This window comes from Pristis pectinata, chromosome 14, assembly GCF_009764475.1.
Source record: "Pristis pectinata isolate sPriPec2 chromosome 14, sPriPec2.1.pri, whole genome shotgun sequence".
In the NCBI taxonomy this organism is placed as follows: Eukaryota; Metazoa; Chordata; class Chondrichthyes; order Rhinopristiformes; family Pristidae; genus Pristis; species Pristis pectinata.
Window position 1 is genome coordinate 31,734,518 of NC_067418.1, and position 18,582 is coordinate 31,753,099.

General features: G+C 39.4%; 1 protein-coding gene across 1 annotated transcript in view; it reads right to left on the reverse strand.

Annotated features, from left to right (window-relative positions):
* pik3c2a (phosphatidylinositol-4-phosphate 3-kinase, catalytic subunit type 2 alpha) overlaps positions 1 to 18,582 on the reverse strand; it is a 109,581-nt gene that overhangs the window by 59,063 nt on the left and 31,936 nt on the right. Inside the window, 3 exon segments of the mRNA XM_052029684.1 lie at positions 4,917 to 5,074; positions 7,894 to 7,994; positions 16,078 to 17,293. Of these exon segments, the coding sequence (XP_051885644.1) occupies positions 4,917 to 5,074; positions 7,894 to 7,994; positions 16,078 to 17,214 (1,396 nt within the window). The 5' untranslated portion in view covers positions 17,215 to 17,293.

The window sequence follows — 18,582 nt, forward strand, 5'->3', positions numbered from 1 at the left end:
ACATGCTGTTATATGAACTCAAACAAATAAATTGCACGCCATATTTTTGTTTAATTATAAATCTAGTTTAGATGTACAAATAAGAGTTTTGAAACATAAAGATCAAGCTGCCATAATCAGTACTTCATGTCTGAGGCAATAATAAATTAAATCTTGTATTGCTTTTTCAAATTAAAAATAAGCATCTAATATTAAAATGTTTTCTAACAATCCATTGAAAGATTGAGAAGTATTCCTTGCACTATTCTGGTGTCTTTCTCAAATAACAGTAACACAGTTGTGTAACATAATTGTTTAAGAGTTTTTTTTTGAAGCAGTCAACAGAAAATTATTGTTTAGCAGCAATACTGCATGCATGTGAAAGGTTGCAGTTTTATGAGCATCACATGCTGTGGTTTGAAACAATTTGCAAAAGCAAAATGTCCAGATTCATTGTTGTATGAAATTTGAAGTCAGTCATGCAAGATGAGAGATTAAAAATGTGACCTGCCTACAGTTGTCAAGATTAAGTTGCAGGTTGTGAAAATTTCAAATACTTTCAGAAGCTAATTAACTGAGTATTTTTAGCACATCTCATTATAGTTATTCAACACCAATTAATATAGATTTGTAACACTTCTGCTGTGTTCTGCATTTAGTTATGAAAACTAATGTTTTATTGAACCACCCTAAAATAGGCAATTAAGATAGAAAGTGAATGTTGCGAATAGAAATGGCAAGTCCCACTTGGGAGAAGTAAAACTAAAGCCAAGACAGTGTCTTTCCTCATGGCCAAATTTGTTGCTGCTGTTCCTCTAAATAAGTACAAAGGAAAAGGGGTTGGTTAGTAAGTTTCTCTATGGAGCTGTTACTCCAAATGTTATGAATGACTTAGGCAGTTTAGCTCTCAATTACTGAGATCCAAGGTAATAGAATCTAACTGACGGTGTCAGGTGGAAGAAAAGGACAGAAGTACTCGTAATGAAATCTGACATCTACTGTCCCTTTTTCATCCTATCCAAGTAATTTTCTTAACCACAAGCATTTGAATGGAATTCAGCTTCCACAATTACCTTACAGCCATAGTCACCCACAACCAGTAATAAAGCCAACAAAAATATTTTGGGGACTGCACTGCTTAGTTTGCCGATGAAGTTCAAAGTCATAACATAAAAAACAAAGCTAAAATCTGCCCCTTCCAGCTGGAGATCAAAGGCTTGCAGATTGGAAGTTCATTTCATCCACGATTTACATCAGAAAGGTCTACAAAAACTGCTCACAAATATTTTCCATCAAGACGAGCAAGGAATGTATACTGAAAAACATAATTTAACCTATTATTGGCTGAAGCAATATTTGATTTTCACTTCTTTGCTATCTTATGTTGCTCCTGTTAATCCAGTTATAATTCAATAGTTTAGACTGTGAGAAGCAGAGTAAATGTGGTATTTTATACCTTTTGGAAGTACACAATGGAAAAGAAAATAATGTGGTTGACAATAACAAAAGGTAATGGTTAACACCTTCGGCAAACAATTTGAAACCAAGACATATCAGCATCAGATTTCATGTCCATTTATGGACACAAGTTGGTAGAAAGCCAATATCCACATTAAAAGACTTCTATGTTTGAAACATTGTATTTGACTCTGGAAACAAATCTCAAAGAGATGTAAGTGGCGTGGAGGTCTTGAAGAAAAAAATGAAAAAAGGTTGGGGGGGGCAGTGGGGGAAGAGAGAAAATGAGCCTCTGCAGCCTACACATACACTGTAGTTGGAGTCAGGCAGTTGCAGGACAGAATGTGCATTGGCACTCAGGACCAAATCTGAAGGCTCTCATCTTATGTGTTCACACCTATGTGAACCTCAGCTTAACCTGGGCTCTCAGCTTAATTTAGCCTTTGTGATCCTAGGTTTTTAAGGGAGTTTTATCATTACAACTCTTGCCACTTTAAACTTACAAGATTTGAAAACAATTAATGGAAGTCTTCCAAGGCATGAAGCTTGATGTCCTCTCCCAATGCAAGGTCACATGCTAAATGCAGGAACCCTGATAAGCCAATCAATTGAGCAGATCAAAAGGCGAGGTCTTTCCTGCTCTGCCTCCACTGGATTGGACTACCCGAGAAGGTGGTAGAGGCAAGTACCGTCACAATATTTAAGCAGCATCTGGAGGAGCACTTGAAATGCCAAGGCATAGTTGGCCATGAAGAAAGTGCTGGTAGGTGGAATTAGTAACAAGTAGGTACATGATGGTTGGCCTGGAAATGATGGCCAAGGGACCTGTTTCTGTGCTGTATGACTCTTACAACTTAATTTGGTTGAGCTATTGGCTACCTTAATTAGCTATGCCACTGGGAAACCAAAGGCTGTTAAGTAGACTTAATTCACTTTTTATTCCAGTCTTAAAAGATGCTTATTTCATTTAAAGAATTTTGGGTCACATACATATTGTAAAGACATTGAGTTGCCAAAATAAATGCTTTAACATTCTTTAGATTTTTCTGTAACTCATATTCCTTCTGAATGACCTAATTGCCATCTTAACAGCCGTGTCATTTCTGCTTTAATTCCCAGATGAATATAACAGGAATTCTCATTCCAGTCATTCCATTAAATATTCAGACTCTTTCTTCTGCAGACATCCTGTTATTGAAGCCTATGTGCTTGGGAAGATGCCTGCAAATTATAAAATCTAACTTCAGAAAAAATATTCCACACGATAAAACAAATGCCACAAAATGCTAAGTTCCAGACATAGTGCCCAAACCAGCTAAAAGATGCTGAACAAGAACATCAAAGGATGCAATACATAAAAAGTGCTAGAGGAACTCAGCAGGTCAGGCAGCATCCATGGAGGGAAATAAACAGTCAATGTTTCGGGCCAAGACCCTTCATCAGGACTGGAAAGGAAGAGGGCAGGAGCCGGAATAAGAAGGTGGGGGGAGGGATGATGCACCCACCAGAACATTCATGCCCGTATTTTTTTTGGGGTGGAGGGGGAAAAAATGCAGCAAGTATACATCAGCGTCCTGTGAATATAAAATGAACGAATAACTTTCATTAATAGAGTATTGAGTCATTCCCTCTATGAGCTGCAAGCTCATGGATTCCTCAAAAGATCCCAATTCCTTTCAAGCAGATTTGTAGAAATAGGTATTAATCCAGGATGATGCAGGGTAGAATGATGACAGAATCCACACAATTATCAATACTGATTACTTAGAAGTTTGTCACCACAATTTACATGCTAACTCAAAAGATCAAATTATTTTTATCGGTCTCTTTTTCCAATTTCAGAAGATCTTTAATGGGTAACAAAGTGAGAGATGTATCAGGTCATGTGTACAATTCAGTTGTTGCTAATGCCTCTCAATATCTCAAAATTCAGTTGTCTTTCCTGAATCAACACTATTGAGCACAGTGATAATGCCATCAACACCATGGTGATGTCACCAATCTTCACCACAATATTCAAGATGAAGTCCTGAATCACCAACACTTGGAGACTGGTTGGGGATAATCAGCACAGGGATTTTCAGATTCCATTGTTTGTGTTGCACTTGGACATCAATCAGTGCAGGTTTAAAATGTTGGATCTCCTATCTCACCACACATATTGGAGCAGTTCAAGTACGGAAGTTTACCACCATCTCCACGGCAAATCACTACTGATAAAAATGTTTTTTTAAGAAAAACCTTTTTCTCGATTGGATTACCCAGCAAGGTAGCCTCTAGTGATAGACATAATCTCAAAGTACTAATTTAAACAAAATCTCAGGGCAAGTTTATATACCACCATTTTAGGGTGGTATACAAATTTAAGAGATTTCACTTCTGCTTCTATAGAATTGCAAGTAGCATGCAGTTTCAAAAGAAATGAAGAATGGAAAGAAGGGAGGCCAAAAGTAAATGTGCTCTAAATCAGCAAAATATAATTTCCCTATATTAACAGAGTTACTTGTTCTTTCGAATCAGGACTACAAAAATAAATCAAATGACCTTACATCAGTGACTACACTTCAAAAATATTTCCCTGACTATGAAGGATATCTTAATGCCTTGAGATTCTGAAAAATGTTCCACATGCAAGGACTTTTTGTCTCTCTTAATTGTAGAGTGGTAATGCCAGAGTAGTAAAATAGTTTGCAAACATTATGCGTCTTTCAACCAGATTTGTAGTGTATTCCATCCTGATTAGTGACAGAAAAACAGAATTGCGGAGACATTTTGTGTGGTTTAGCTGTACATAATGACCAAACTACACAAGTTAGGCATACATTTAATTAGGTCTTTTTTACTCAATGTTATAAATATATTTTACAACATGCATAAGCTAACATATTGATTCAATCAATGATTTTCAGTTACACTTAAGTTATTTGACTTGGATTTATGTTACTGGCAAAGAGAGTTCAGGATTCAGACAGGATTTCTGCTATATTATTATCAGGCAAATACAGTCATTTGTTTCTGGTTGTTAGTTCCCTGTGAAATTTCTTTCGCAAGTTTCATTTTGCACAAGTAAATACCCATGATTTATTTTGAGTGTCACTCCTCAGCCATCCAACTCAAAATAGTCTAGATACTTGAGGCTGCTTTTAGATAGCTGATAAAAGAACATTTAGATTTATCATTAGTTTTTTGCAGTTTTCAACTTCATAAATTCATTTTCCACATTTTTTGGATTATGCAGAATGATACCCCTATAAATTTAATCACATCTCTCATTTCAAAATGTAGTGTTGATTATCCAATTGCCAAAAACCGAGTGTTTGGTTAAGATTTAGTATTTGGCAGTTTGTAATTTGAAACAAACACAGGTGAGTAAGCAGCATTTATGCAAACATTCCTTTTGAACCTGCACAAAATCAATACATATCTCGTATTGTAGCACTTTGGACAATCTATGCTTTAGTGTAAATGATATAGCTTACCATCACAGGTGAATGTGACTGGCTGCTGAAATTCTTCAATTTCTATGGAGACTTTCACACTTGCATTTTCTCCATTCATGTCACGGTGAAGCATTACAGGACTCAAAACATAACCTGGATTGGTGGAGTGGTTAGTAAATGGAAATTTGGATCGTAACCTAAATGCAAAAGTTATTTGAACTTCAGGACAAATATTTAGATTCAAATGCCCATGATATCAATTTGCATTGCACAACTTCTTTTTTTGTATAGCTGTTCTTGTTGTGGCTTCCAATGTTAATTTAGTTTTTAATTGGATAGTAAGATTAACTACAGTATCAACACCTCACTAAGGCATTATATTTAACTCCACCCACCAGATATATTCAATTTACTGATTCTTCAAATGTTCTAAAAGCCATTTTTAAAGGTTTATTAATATCCATTTCAGAATTTAGTGTCACATTTGCAAAGTCTTGCAGTATTGCAAAAGTGATTTCAACTGTCTCACTAATCTGTTAAGAGTTTTTTTTTTGAAGAGGTAACCAAGAGGATTTATGAGGGCAGGGTGTTGGACGTTGTCTTATGGGGATTTTAGCAAGGCCTTTGACAAGGTCCCACACGGAAGGCTAGTCTGGAAGGTTAGATCGCATAGAGCTAGCTTAGTGGATACGTTACTGGCTGATGGTAGGAAGCAGAGGGTGATGGTGGAAGGTTGTTAATTGGACTAGAGGCCTGTGACTAGTGGTGTGTCACAGGGATTGGTGCTGGGGATTTTTGTTGTTCATCATTGCTGCTGATGAACAACAATACTGATGACACTAAAATAGATAGCATCGTAGACAGTGAAGGTGGTCATCAAAAATTACAGGGGGATCTTGATCAGCTAGGTAAATAGGCCAAGGAACGACAAATAGCATTCAATTCATACAAGTCAAAGGTGTTGCATTTAGGGAAGTCAAACCAGGTAGGACTTTCACAGCAAACAGTGGGGCCCTGGGGAGTGTTGTAGAACAGAGGAACCCAGGAGTACAAATATATAGTTCCCCAAAAATAGTTTCACAGATAAACAGGGTGGTGAAGAAAGTATTTGGCATTCTGACCTTCATCAGTCAATGTATTGAGTATAAGAGTTGGAACATTATATTGCAGTTGTGCAAGATGTTGGTGAGGCTGCACCTGAAGTATTGTGTACAGTTTTGGTTACCCTGTTATAGTAAAGACTTCAATAAACTGAAAGAATGCAAAGAAGATTTTTGAGATTGTTGCCAGGACTAGAGGGCCTGAGTTATAGGGAGAGATTGGGCAGGCTAGGTCTTTATTCTTGGGATGTAGGAAACTGAGGGGTTACCTTATTGAGGTTTATAAAATCATGAGGGGCATAGATAGGGTGAATACTCAGTCTTTTGCCTCATGGAAAGTGAATCAAAATTACAGGTCATAGGTTTAAGGTGAGAGGGGAAAGATTTAAAAAGAACCTGAGGGGCAGCTTCTTCACGCAGTGGGTGATGCATATATGGAACGACCTTCCAGAGGAAGTGGTTGAGGCAGGAACAATAACAACATTTAAAAAGCCATTTGGACAAGTGCATGGATAGGAAAGGCTCAGGAGGGATATAGGCCAAATGCAGGCAAACAGAACTAGCTTACATGAGCAACTTGGTCAGCATGGACGAATTGGGTTGAAGGGCCTGTTTCCATGCTGTATTACTCTATTACTCGAACTTATTTATCTCATAACTCTAAAGATTCAGTTAGCAGTCGAAAAAAAGGCTAACTAATCAAGCGTAACAGACTGGCAGAGACTGAGGATCAGCTAACATCCAGAAAGTAGATCAAGAATAAATGAACCATTTTCAGCTTGGATGCTGCACGGACTGATGCCGTGGCCCAGCTGTTCACAATCTATATCAATGATTTGGATGGAGTATTGCGAGTAATCTCTCTAAATTTGCTGATGACACTAAGCTGGATGGGCTACAAGGAGAATGCCGAAAGGCCTCAGAAGGAAACAGACAGGTTAAGTGAATTGGCAAGGACATGGTAAATGGAACATAATGTGGAAAAATGTGAGGTTGGTAGAAATGGTGATTGATTGAAAGGTGGTGTTTATATGGGGATCCTCATACATGAGTAACTGGAAATTAGGAAGGATGAAAGCTCTCAAAAACTCCCTTCCACAGCCGCATCTCTTCACTAAGCACATGTCTCTGGCTCCAATACATCCCATGTAGATTCCCATCTAAAATTCCCTTCTCATTGGAATTTAACAGGTGGGTACAGCAAGAATTAGGAAGGCAAATGATATGCTGACTTGGATTGCAAGAGGATTTGAGCATAAGAGAAGAGACATCTTGCTCCAATTCTATAGGACTCTAATGGAGACTGCACTGCAAGTGCATCTACTGGTCCATTCTCCCTACCCATGGAACAAAGGATAGCAGCATGGATGATTCTTCCGCTGAGCTGTCCAAAATTGTGGGTCATCAAGATAAATTATTGGCCATTCAGGACAGAAGCAAAATTAAATTTCTTCACTTGAATGGTGGTGAATCTTTGGAATTCTCTTCCCAAGAGAGCTGTGCAAGATTCATGTTGCTGAGTATATTCAAGGCAGAGATGGATGGATTTTTAGATATTAAGGAAATCAAAGGATTTGGGGATTATTGCAGGAAAGTGGGTGGTGAGGCAAATGATCAGCGATGACCTTATTGAATGGTGGAGCAGGCATGAGGTGTCAAATTGCTATTCACAACATTATTTCAGCTCTGGTATAATTGACATAGACATTTTTTACAATCTCATATTCTGCAATCCAAGTTCAACTTCCACTGGAGTTTGGAACACGTGGAATTAACTAGAAATACTAATAACCTATTGACAGATCTGGGCAGCACTGAAAGGTCCAAGTCTCTCACTTCTGAACACACTCTCATGCAGATGTGAAGTGACCACATCTATTAAATAAGTAGCAAATAAAGTGTTTGGTTAACCTTACTTAATAACTTCTTGCCAAAAAGCTGACACTTCCCAATTTTGTGAACTGATTTGTTCAAGATATTTTTCTCCTGAAAGATCATTATTGGTCCCATTTTCATCCTGTAATAAAAGCAGAGTTTGACACTGAAATCAAGTTTGCATTAGCACATTTAGCATGGTGGATAGCAGGATGTAACTGACTCAAACAAAGTGCATGGATGGGGCCATTAGGTACACATTAAACAATGGTTGATATTTTGTAATCAAGATTGGACAAAAGCAACAAAACAATTTGCTGTTCTTAATATCAACCCATCAGTTTTTAAAATCATAAAATTATACAGTAGGAGCTTCTACAGTCAAATATTGACATACTTACACCATAACCTTCTCAGGTACAATCCTTTTATACTTTTCTTAGGAGTAAAAATATTTAAAAATAAATATTTCTTAAAATTGTCATCACTGCACCATGGACAAAAATGTAGGCACTGCAAATGTAATTCTGACAGTAACAGGTATATTGAGACTCTGCAACTTTAGGTGATGAAGACAGGCCAATATACTCAATTTGCTTTAATTAACATTTGCAAAATATTCTCCAGAGCACGCATGGCAATTTACAAGCGTAAAATGGCAAGAACAAGAACTTTCCTCTCCCAGCCTCCACCCTGCTTCTGCCACCACTTAAATCACTTCAAAACCTTAAACAACACACACAAAACGCTGGAAGAACTCAGCAGGTCAGGCAGCATCTATGGAGGGAAATAAACCGTCGACGTTTCAGCTTGAGACCGTTTATGAAGGTTTTGCAAAAGAGTTTCAAAGTGTAACCTTAACCTTACTTGCAAGGCAGACAAAATTGAAGTAGAAATCCAATCAAAATTAGTTAAATGTAGAACATGAATTAATATCCACACCCTATGGTGTTTACTATATTGCAGTGATATTTTGTAAATCTTATTTAAATTCTATTCAATATGGCTATTATACTAAATCCTTCAAGCACCCTCATGACTAAAATTCACAAAATACCTTTCAACCACCCAACAAACCAAGCTTTTCACTTCTCTGCTACAAAAGCTACAACCAGCACCACATCTGTGATATCAACGTTCAGGATGTGGAAGTTCGGATTAGTGGCAAAATCATTATGAAAAGAAAGTATGGAAAAAATTACTGCTGGAAAAATTAAATCAATAACCGGTTTGAAAGGAGTAGGAAGATCTGCCTCCACAATGCTAAACAATTACTACAGGGAGTGGCAAAAAAAACCAGGTAGAATAACTTTAATTTTCTGGGCAATGTGGAAATGGCTGCTCTTATTGTCCCCCTACTTTGTAGGCTGAGCCTACAAAGCTCATGTCCCTTGAATGAATGTGGGAAAAAAAATGGCTTGGGACCCACTTTTTTAAGAGTAACAGGGGCAATAAAAGCAGCCATTTCCCTAGCTGACCTAGGTGGTAGTGAGCTGCATTCTTGAACCTCTGCAGTTCTCAAGGTGTGAATATGCCCACAATGCTCTTCGGGAGACAGTTACAGGATTCTTGACCCAATGGATGGGTCAAGGAATGGTGATACAGTTCCAAGTCAGGGTGGTTGTGGCTTGGAGGGCAACTCCAGATGGTGGTGTTTCCCATGCTTCTGCTACCCTTGTCCTGTTAGCCGGTAGACGTCACGGGTTTCCAGGAGTCTTTGCAGTGCATTCCTGTAGATGGTACAAACTGCCACTACTGTGTGTCGGTGGAGTGAGTGAATGGCTTTGGCTGGGGTGCCTATCAAGCGAACTACGATGTTCTGTATGGTGTTCAATTTCTTGAATGTTGAAGCTGCACCCATTTAGGCAAGTGGACAGTATTCCATCACACTCCCAATTTGAACCTTGTTGATGGTGGACAGGCTTTGGTGAGTTAGGAGGTGAATTATTTGCCACAGGATTTCTAGCCTCTGACTTGGTCTTGTAACCACATTGTGTGCATGGCTACTCCAGTTCAGTTTCTAGTCAAAGGTAACCCCCAGGATATTGATAGTGGAGATTTAATTAATGGTAAAGCCATTGAATGTCGGGGGTGACAGCTGGATTTTCTCTTGTTCAATGTAGTCTTTGCCTGGCATTTGTGGGGCACACAAGTTACTTGCCACCCATCAAGCCCAAGCTGGATATGATCTTGGCCTCGCTGCATTTGGTTACGGACCGTTTCATTATCGGAGTTGGTGTGAATGGTACTGAACATTGTGCAATCAGCAAACATCCCTACTTCTGACCTTACTTCAATCGTAAGGTCATTGAGGAAGCAGCTGAAGATGGTTGGGCCTAGGATATTATCATGAGTAACTCCTGCAGAGATGTCCTGTGGCTGAGATCATTGACCTCCAACCACTACAATCATCATCCTTTGTGCTGTCCAAGGAGTCTTGCAGTGCATTCCTGTAGATGGTACAAACTCTGCTACTGTGCGTCAGTGGAGCGATTCCAACTTACCCCCCAGGAATGGAGATGGTGGTGTCCGGGGCATTGACTGTAAGGTACGATTCCATGAGTATGGAGATACAAGAGTCTGCAGATGTTGGAATCTGGAGCAAAAACAAACTGCCGGAGGAACTCAGCAAGTCAGGCAGCATCTGTGGAGGAATTTTGTACAAGCCCTCAGATGTTGGCATGGAGGACAGGGCATTTTTTTTTTTGCTGTTGTCAGTTCCAGCTGATCCATTCAGTTTCATTTTCTTATTACAGTGGTTTATTACAACTGAATGGCTTGCTAGGCTATTTCAGAGGGCAGTTAAGAGTCAACCACATTGCAGTGGTTCTGGAGTCACGTGTCGGCCAGACCAGGTAAGGGTGGCAGCTTTCCTTCCCGACAGAACATTAGTGAACCAGATGGGTCCTGACAACAATCAACAATGGTTTTCACGGTCCAGGATTTTGGATTTATTACCACCTTCCGTGGTGGGATTTGAACCCAGGTCCTCAGGATTTTGCCCTGGGTGTCTAGATTATTAATCCAGTGATAATACCACTGCAACCATTACCTCCACTTGATAAATGAGAAACCTGCAAGGCCATTTTAAGGGGCAGTTAAGAGTCAAGCACATTGAATGGGTCTGGAATCACAAATAGGCTGCACTGGGAGAACAGATTGGAAAGCAGTCTTCTTTCTTAATTATGGATGGCTAAGGCTGGAAAAGTTGTTGCACAGAGGGGCACAAGGAGTGCAGGAGGATACATGGCTGACAATTGCTTGGTTTGTAGCCTGGTTATCTAATCCAAGCCCAACTGAACAAGAGTATATGAATTGGGTTTAATGAAGTAGTTGGGTTCCACTCAGGTTAGGTTGGGCCTCAAAATGCTGATCTGGCACAGTAACTTGTCCAGATCAGGATATTTTGTTTAGCACTAGTACTGTAGTCCTTTGCATGTACATTGAATTGATAATGAACAAAGTAGCAAAATCTTTCACTCCTCACAATTTTGCAAATGCTTCTGGGTCAGGTCTGACAGAGAAAGATATTCTAAGTCCTCACACTCAGGCTGGATTTTAATTTTATGCCCAGACTTCAGTAGAATAAACTGATATCCCCACCTGAAATGTAACCCAACCCTTTGCCTCCACAGATGCTGTTTGACCCACTGAGTTCGTCTAACAGTTTATTTTTTGACCTGATCTCCAGCTGAGATTTGATTTACTTAGAGCATTTTATTTTTAAGAAAAAAGAATGCATGTACCAAATAACAAGTGGAAACATTTCCATTTACCTGTCCATCTAACCTCTATACAATTGCATGACCAGTTATTCTTACTAAAGGATCGACTTTGAGGAACGTTATACTGAATTTCAGCCCAATTCTAGGGGGACAGTAGAGGTTGTGGAAGGAAATGCAAGACAACAGTCAAACTACAAAGATTCAGCAGGAATGTTTTATATCCAATGCCCAAACTGAATTATTTGAAAGCAAGTTTTCATTTTCTTGACTGAAAACCAGTAATTGAAAATGTGCAATATTAACAACAAAAAAAAATCAATTATGTCAACTTACTCAAGTCAGAGACTATATGTCCCTCAAAAGGAAGTTTAAGTAAACAGAAGGAAGTCAAAATTATCTGTTATTCATGGTGCAGGAGAATACTCCAGTCTTCAACATGCACTTGGCTTGGTATCCTAGAGGTCTGGAATATGACTGGAGATCAAATCCCACCCCTCCAGATGGGGGAACTTCAACTTAAGTAAGTAAATCTGGAGTAAAGTGGTATCAGTAATGGTGAATATGAAACTAACAGTGACAAAAACCTATATGGTTCACTGATAACTTTTATGGAAAATCTGCCATCATATCTCAAGGACAGCTTCTATCCTGCTGTTGTAAGACTACTGAACAGTCCCCTAGTCCGATAAGATGGACTCTTGTCCTCACAATCTACCCAGTTATAGCCTTGCACCTTATTGTCTGCCTGCACTGCAATTCCTCTGTAACTGTAGCACTTTATTCTGCATTGTTATTGTTTTCCCTTTTACTACCTCGATGCACTGACATGATGAAATGATCTGTATGAATGGCATGCAAAACAAAAGTTTTCACTGTATCTTGGTACATGTGACAATAATAAACCAATTTACCAATTTAATATTTGGTCCTGACCCATAAGTGACATGTTGGATTCCTAAATGACCTCTGTAATGGTCTAGGAACCCACTCGGTCAGGGGATAATTAGGATCAGGCAATGGATACCACTTTCATCAGATATATCCATATTGCAATAATGCAATAAATACAAAAAAAAGTAGATTAAATTAAATACACATTTACTTATTGCTTTTCAAGTACAACAATGATCATGTAAAGTGTTTTTAAGATCATTGCCAGATGCTGACTTTTCTCCTCTGCTGCTCATTTCAAGCAAGGTTTCCTTTCATCCCCAGTTACAAAATATGTTTGAGACTTATCTGGAAATAATTTTTTAAGATAATAAGTGGAGGGATGTTTTTATTTGATAAAGGTCCTGGCTGTCAAACAATTCCATCTTCATATAACAAAAATCTGAACTTTAGGTACACCGCTTGAAAGTTTAACCATGTTAACCATTACTCAACAGAATGCAAAAGGTAAACAAACTGGGACTTTGTAAAATATTGCATCAATTGATCAGAATTTTAATTTCCCAAGTTAAAATCATTTGAACCAGCCAGAATATGCAAAGCCACAGCTATGAGAGATGTGAAATGGAGATTTTGCATACACATTCTCCAAATTGTGTCCATAATTACCAATTTTGCACTCTCCCTAGCATGAAAGTAGTGTGATATTCCAATGTGTCCCCTTTAGACTCCCAAATTGAAGATTGAAGAGATGTTGTTGGGTGGTAATGTGAAGGAAAAGGCTTTGAATCCAACCTCGCAGACAAAATGCATTCAGAAGGAAAACAGAAGATAGACGAGATGTTATTTTAAAGAGCTAGAAGTACAACAGGGTAAATCTCAAAATTTCAGTTATCTTTGCAATGTCTACTAAACGGAATAGCAGATAAAGTTCCTTTTCTGACATGAACAGTTAACCAAAACAAAAAAAAAAACAATAGTTCGCAAAATACATAGAAGAAAGCAATTCAAAACTGGCACCTCATGGTGTTAAATCATTATGGGAAATTCACAATATACTTCACATTCCAAACCACAAAGAAATAACATCTTCATTGAACTGTTTTCCTGGTATTCACTCACATATTACCCAAAGGAGGGAATAATAAAACATCTGCCTGCTGTTCTAGAATGCTAAAAATGCTAATAAGGACAAATTAGACACATTAAATCAACTGTGGAAAAGACAAATGCAAAGACAATTCAGATGTTTATAACTATAACATTTTTCCTCATTTTTTCCTGAGCAATGTGAAGTTCAATCTAGGCTATTTTACAAAAACAGGAAATGTGCTTGCTGAATAAGACCTCCCATTTGTTGAAAGGAATGTTTCCCCGGCTGCAGTGTTTGCATTATTAGTCAGGGAATGCTGGAAATGTTTCTCAATTCTCACTCTGTTTGGATCACATCAGAAAAAGCAAGAGGTCACACTTGAATATATAATAACCTTTCATCCCACGCAAACCATAGTTCTATCATGCAATGCAAATCTCATCCATAGTGTAAAATAGTTTCCTGGTCAAACTTTTCCCTTGTATACACAGTACCAGAAAGCTGGAAACAGCTTTACAGTAAGTGCCCTATGGACCTCCTCAAGTCAAGGTAAGCCCTTCCAGGCTAGTGACCTGTTGTTAATGCATGCCTGATTGTAAAGACTAGGCCAAACCACCTAACAAGCTGGCATGGCCTACTCTGAAAACACACATGGCCTCTCAGTTATACCAGAGAACGGAGAAGAGGCTTGCACAAGCTGTAGCACAGACCGGAATAATAGAATAGAAATGTAGGAAAGCTAGTTGCCAAATGCTACCGAATTGACGAGTTTGGTGTTCATAGCTAAAAGGTAGGACAGGTGGTTATAGAAAAGTCTGCTATTTCCAAGGACAGGAGACAGTGGGCCCCCCCACCACCCACCCACCCCCTAACCCCATCTACCCCCCCCAACCACCCCCTACCCCCACCCCACCCACCTCCCTCTACCCTCCCCCACCCCTACCCCTAGATACGGTTGTTTCGGATAATGGAAATTTGCCCTAATAGAATTCACAAATCACTTCCCAAAAATTTTGAGATACTGATTAAAATTTGTTCTTAGAGAATTTGCGTGGTAAAAAAGTTAATAAACAAAATTTCTGTCTTCATCTCGTGTTCTTTACACATACACAGATGACACTGCTTTGTGTTACAGAAAAATTATGATCTGGACTGTTTTCTAGAAGCAATATGGATCATTTTTCTCGGAACGCAACTCCCCGTAACACGGGGGTTGCCTGTACATATTCTTGCCCATACCATCTCAGAGTAAGTAACTGAGAGCCAAACATCTTGTACACAATGTAAAATGATCCCCAAGTCACTTTGGTAGTGTTTTTGGAGTCCATTCAAATGCTTTATTTAGAAATGACTGCAAATAAGTGGCTGTTCCTGGGCATGGATTACTTGCATGCAGGGTAAAAGATAGCTTTGAAATAAAATTACATTTGAAAATGGAAACAAAACAGTTTTCCTCTAATTTCATGCCAGCATTTTAAACCTCTTTGGGGTTCATTAAATATTTCAACTATGAAAAACAAAGCATTGATACAAAACAGTCACACTAAAGACAAGAGCACGTAAAATGCTGCAACCATAGCAAATTTAAAATAACCACTCCCCGCTAGGTTTAAGAAGAATAAATGCAAATAATTCAGGTCTCCAATTAGAAGTAATACAGTTTCAACTGGATGCTGAATTATAATATAGAACCATTTCCTACTTTACAACAATGGTTGTACTTCATTACTTATAAACACTTTCCAGACATTCTGTAGTCATGAGGGTTGCATTATAAATGAAAGTATCTTCTCTCATTGGCAGGATATAATCCCTCTGATTAAATGGGGAGGGAATCGCAGTCTGCACCGAGTAAGATTACAGGGAATGCAGTCCGCATAGCTTAAAATGAGAGGAGATGCAGTCTGAGCTGAGTAAAAGCGTAAGATTGCAGTACACAAGAATGGATGGCACAGAGGCACAGCAGTTAGTGCTGGTGCTACAGAACAACCAAGGTTTGATCCTGACGTCTGGTGCTTCCTGTGGGAAGTCTGCACATTCTCCCTGTGACTTCTTGGGTTACCTCCCTGAGTGCTCAGTTTTCCTTCCACATCCCAAAGATGTGCTGGCTGACAGGATGATTGGCCACCGCGTTATTCTGAGTGAAGGTGGGTGGCAATGAGCAGGAGAGAAAATAGGTTACACGGAAATTAGTGGGGAAGTGGGATTGATGGATTGCACTGAAAGCTGACATAGACTTGATGGGCTAAATGGCCTCATATATTGCAAGTAAAGTGGGAAATAAACATGAGAAAGCTTTTAAAAGAAATTGTTTGTAAATCTGCCAGCCTATGTTGAACCTGTTATCTTGTAGCATTCACAAATATTTCCAAACATGGGAGGAGGGGTGTGGTGGAGGTTATTGCTGGAGGCAGGAGTAGGCAAGTCTGACTGTTCCCTGGATTATCAGTTGACAGACAGAAAGGAGGTAAAAGAATAGGGTAATTCTTAGAAATATCATAGAAAAAAAATTATACCTGTAATGTTTTGGTGTTTGGTTCTTGCACTCTGTGGGAAAACTGCGAACTTGTAGACCGCAAGTTAAGGGACAAACTACGTGTAACTGAAGGTCCAGATTGTGATTTTCCAGTTGGCTGCTTAAATAATGTCTCTTCAATCTTAGCACTGGGCTGGAAGCTTTCTGATGAAGTCTGCTTTTGCAACACTTGCTCCCAAGGATCCCCAGCTGCAGCACCCGTGTCTACCTTTTGCTCAGCCTCTGCTGCATTTTGTAAGGGCTCTACGTTTTCAATCTTTGCTTTGCTGAGTGGGTCAAGATCCAGCCAATCAAATTTGCTAACATCGTTCAAGTTTTCACAATCTGGCAGCTTAGGAATCATCGTGCTGGTAGATTCCAAATCATTGTTCGATTTGCTGTTTTTCAGGTATTCTGATGTGCTGGCTATTTTATCATATAATTTTGCAAGCTCAGGCGTGACTGGTGAATAAACAGGGAGAGCACCTGCAGGGTGTACAGGTGTAGCAGGCTGGAGTGGGAAGGACATGTACGGCTTTGCATGAAGGCCAACGTACATAGATTCTGAAGGACGGTATGAAGACTGTCCAGGACAAAAGCCATTCTGAAATAGATCAGGTGGTTTAGGGAATGTCACAGATGTTGCATGGTAACCAGTTGTTTGGACTACAGGCCTCTGTAACCCACCTGTCCACTGACTCCCAGAGAAAGGTGCCCGGTTGTAAAATTGGCTAGAGAACGACGGGCTCACAAGAGGAGTATTTGGTAACGTGTGTGGTCGGGTTATATTTTTAGGGCCAAAGCTTTTGTCCAACAGCAATTTTTCTAGTTCAGCTGAAGTTAGTTTCATGATATCCTGATCAGACAGTGTGGCAGCTTGTTTTTTTGAGTTTTCTGCCTCTGGAAAGTGAATGAGATCATACTCCTGCTTGGTGTTTGGTGACTTTGAGCAAGCACTGCTGGCAGACTTGACTGGATGTTCTTCCTTTAGGCTCTGAAGTCTATCCTTCTGCAACTTCGCCAAGGCCTCCGCCTCCATTTGCAGGGCTTCCTCTTTGCCAACAGCTCGCTTCCCAGAGTGGCCCACTGTTGAAGAGGTAGACTGCTTGAACCCATTTCTGCTGGATATCTGGGCCATTGTGTCAACTACTATAGATTTCCATTCAAAGATCCAAAAGCTCAGATAGGAAATCCTCAGGGAGTCAGAGGTCAAAGTCCTAAAAGAAAGTTACAAAGCAAATAATTAGGAATGTGATCCACCCATGCAGTTCTTTATCATACAGTAAGGGTTATCATTTTAAGAATAGCTTGCATGCAAATTGGTTAGATTTCATCCAGAGAAATCTTGCGCCATGAGACAGGTTAGTTTTACCCTACTGGTGATGTGTTGTTACAAATAGTAATCCTGCTTAGTACAAGAGGAACTGCAGGTTTGGACATTTGGTGTATGTGCTTGGCTGAGAAGCCAATGGTGCGAAGCTACCATTGCAGGATTATGACTGAACACCTAAGTCAGAATCCTGCCTAAACAGAATGATACCCTAGCACCACGACTCGCTGGTTGGCCTGGGATAACTGGCTGTTGCCCTGGCAGCGGCCGGCATGAAGTACCGTTGCTACTGTCTTAGGCGGTAGTGTAGTGGTTAGCGTAAAGCTATTACAGCACCAGCGACCCGGGTTCAATTCCCGCTGCTGTCTGTAAGGATTTTGTACGTTCTCCCCACGCCTGCATGGGATTCCTCCAAGTGCTCTGGTTTCCTCCCACATTCCAAAGATGTACAGGTTAGAAAGTTGTGGGTGTGCTATGTTGGCACCGGAAGCATGGCGACACTTGTGGGCTGCCCCCAGAACTCTCTACACAAAAGATGCATTTCACTGTGTGTTTCGATGTAAATGTGACCAAGATATCTTATTTTTCAACTCTGTGGCCTGATTTTATTTTTTCCAGTATAAACAGGATAAAATACTCGTTTTCAGATGTCTATTAGGCCTGTAGCAGAGTATCAGGGTTAAGAACAACATTGGCAAACTGCCTGATTTAGTAGCCTTGTTAACAGCAAGCAACACAGCTAACTTCCCACAGCCCTTTACCAGCAACTAGGTCCACTTTAAACAAACTTGAGATATCTACATCTCAGAAGTAAATCATCATTTTTGTTTAAAAATCATGTATTTATATAGATTTAAAGCAATAAAAATTCAAAGACAGACCAAATTCATTTTAAAAATCTTTTTCCTGACAAGTTGATTGCGTGCAAGCATGTGATATGGGAAACTTTGTCCATTACTCCTATTATATTCCCTCATACTTTAAGGTCAAACACTGTGAAAGTCAACAGGAAGATACAACAAGTAACTGAAAAACCAAATGGAACATTAATTGTCATACAAAGTGGTACCAACTATCATCTTCCATTGCCAACCTACTCAATGACATGCTACTTTGAAGAAATGAGGTGTGCGAGGATACAATTCAGCACTATTAGTGACTATAACTGAGTGATCC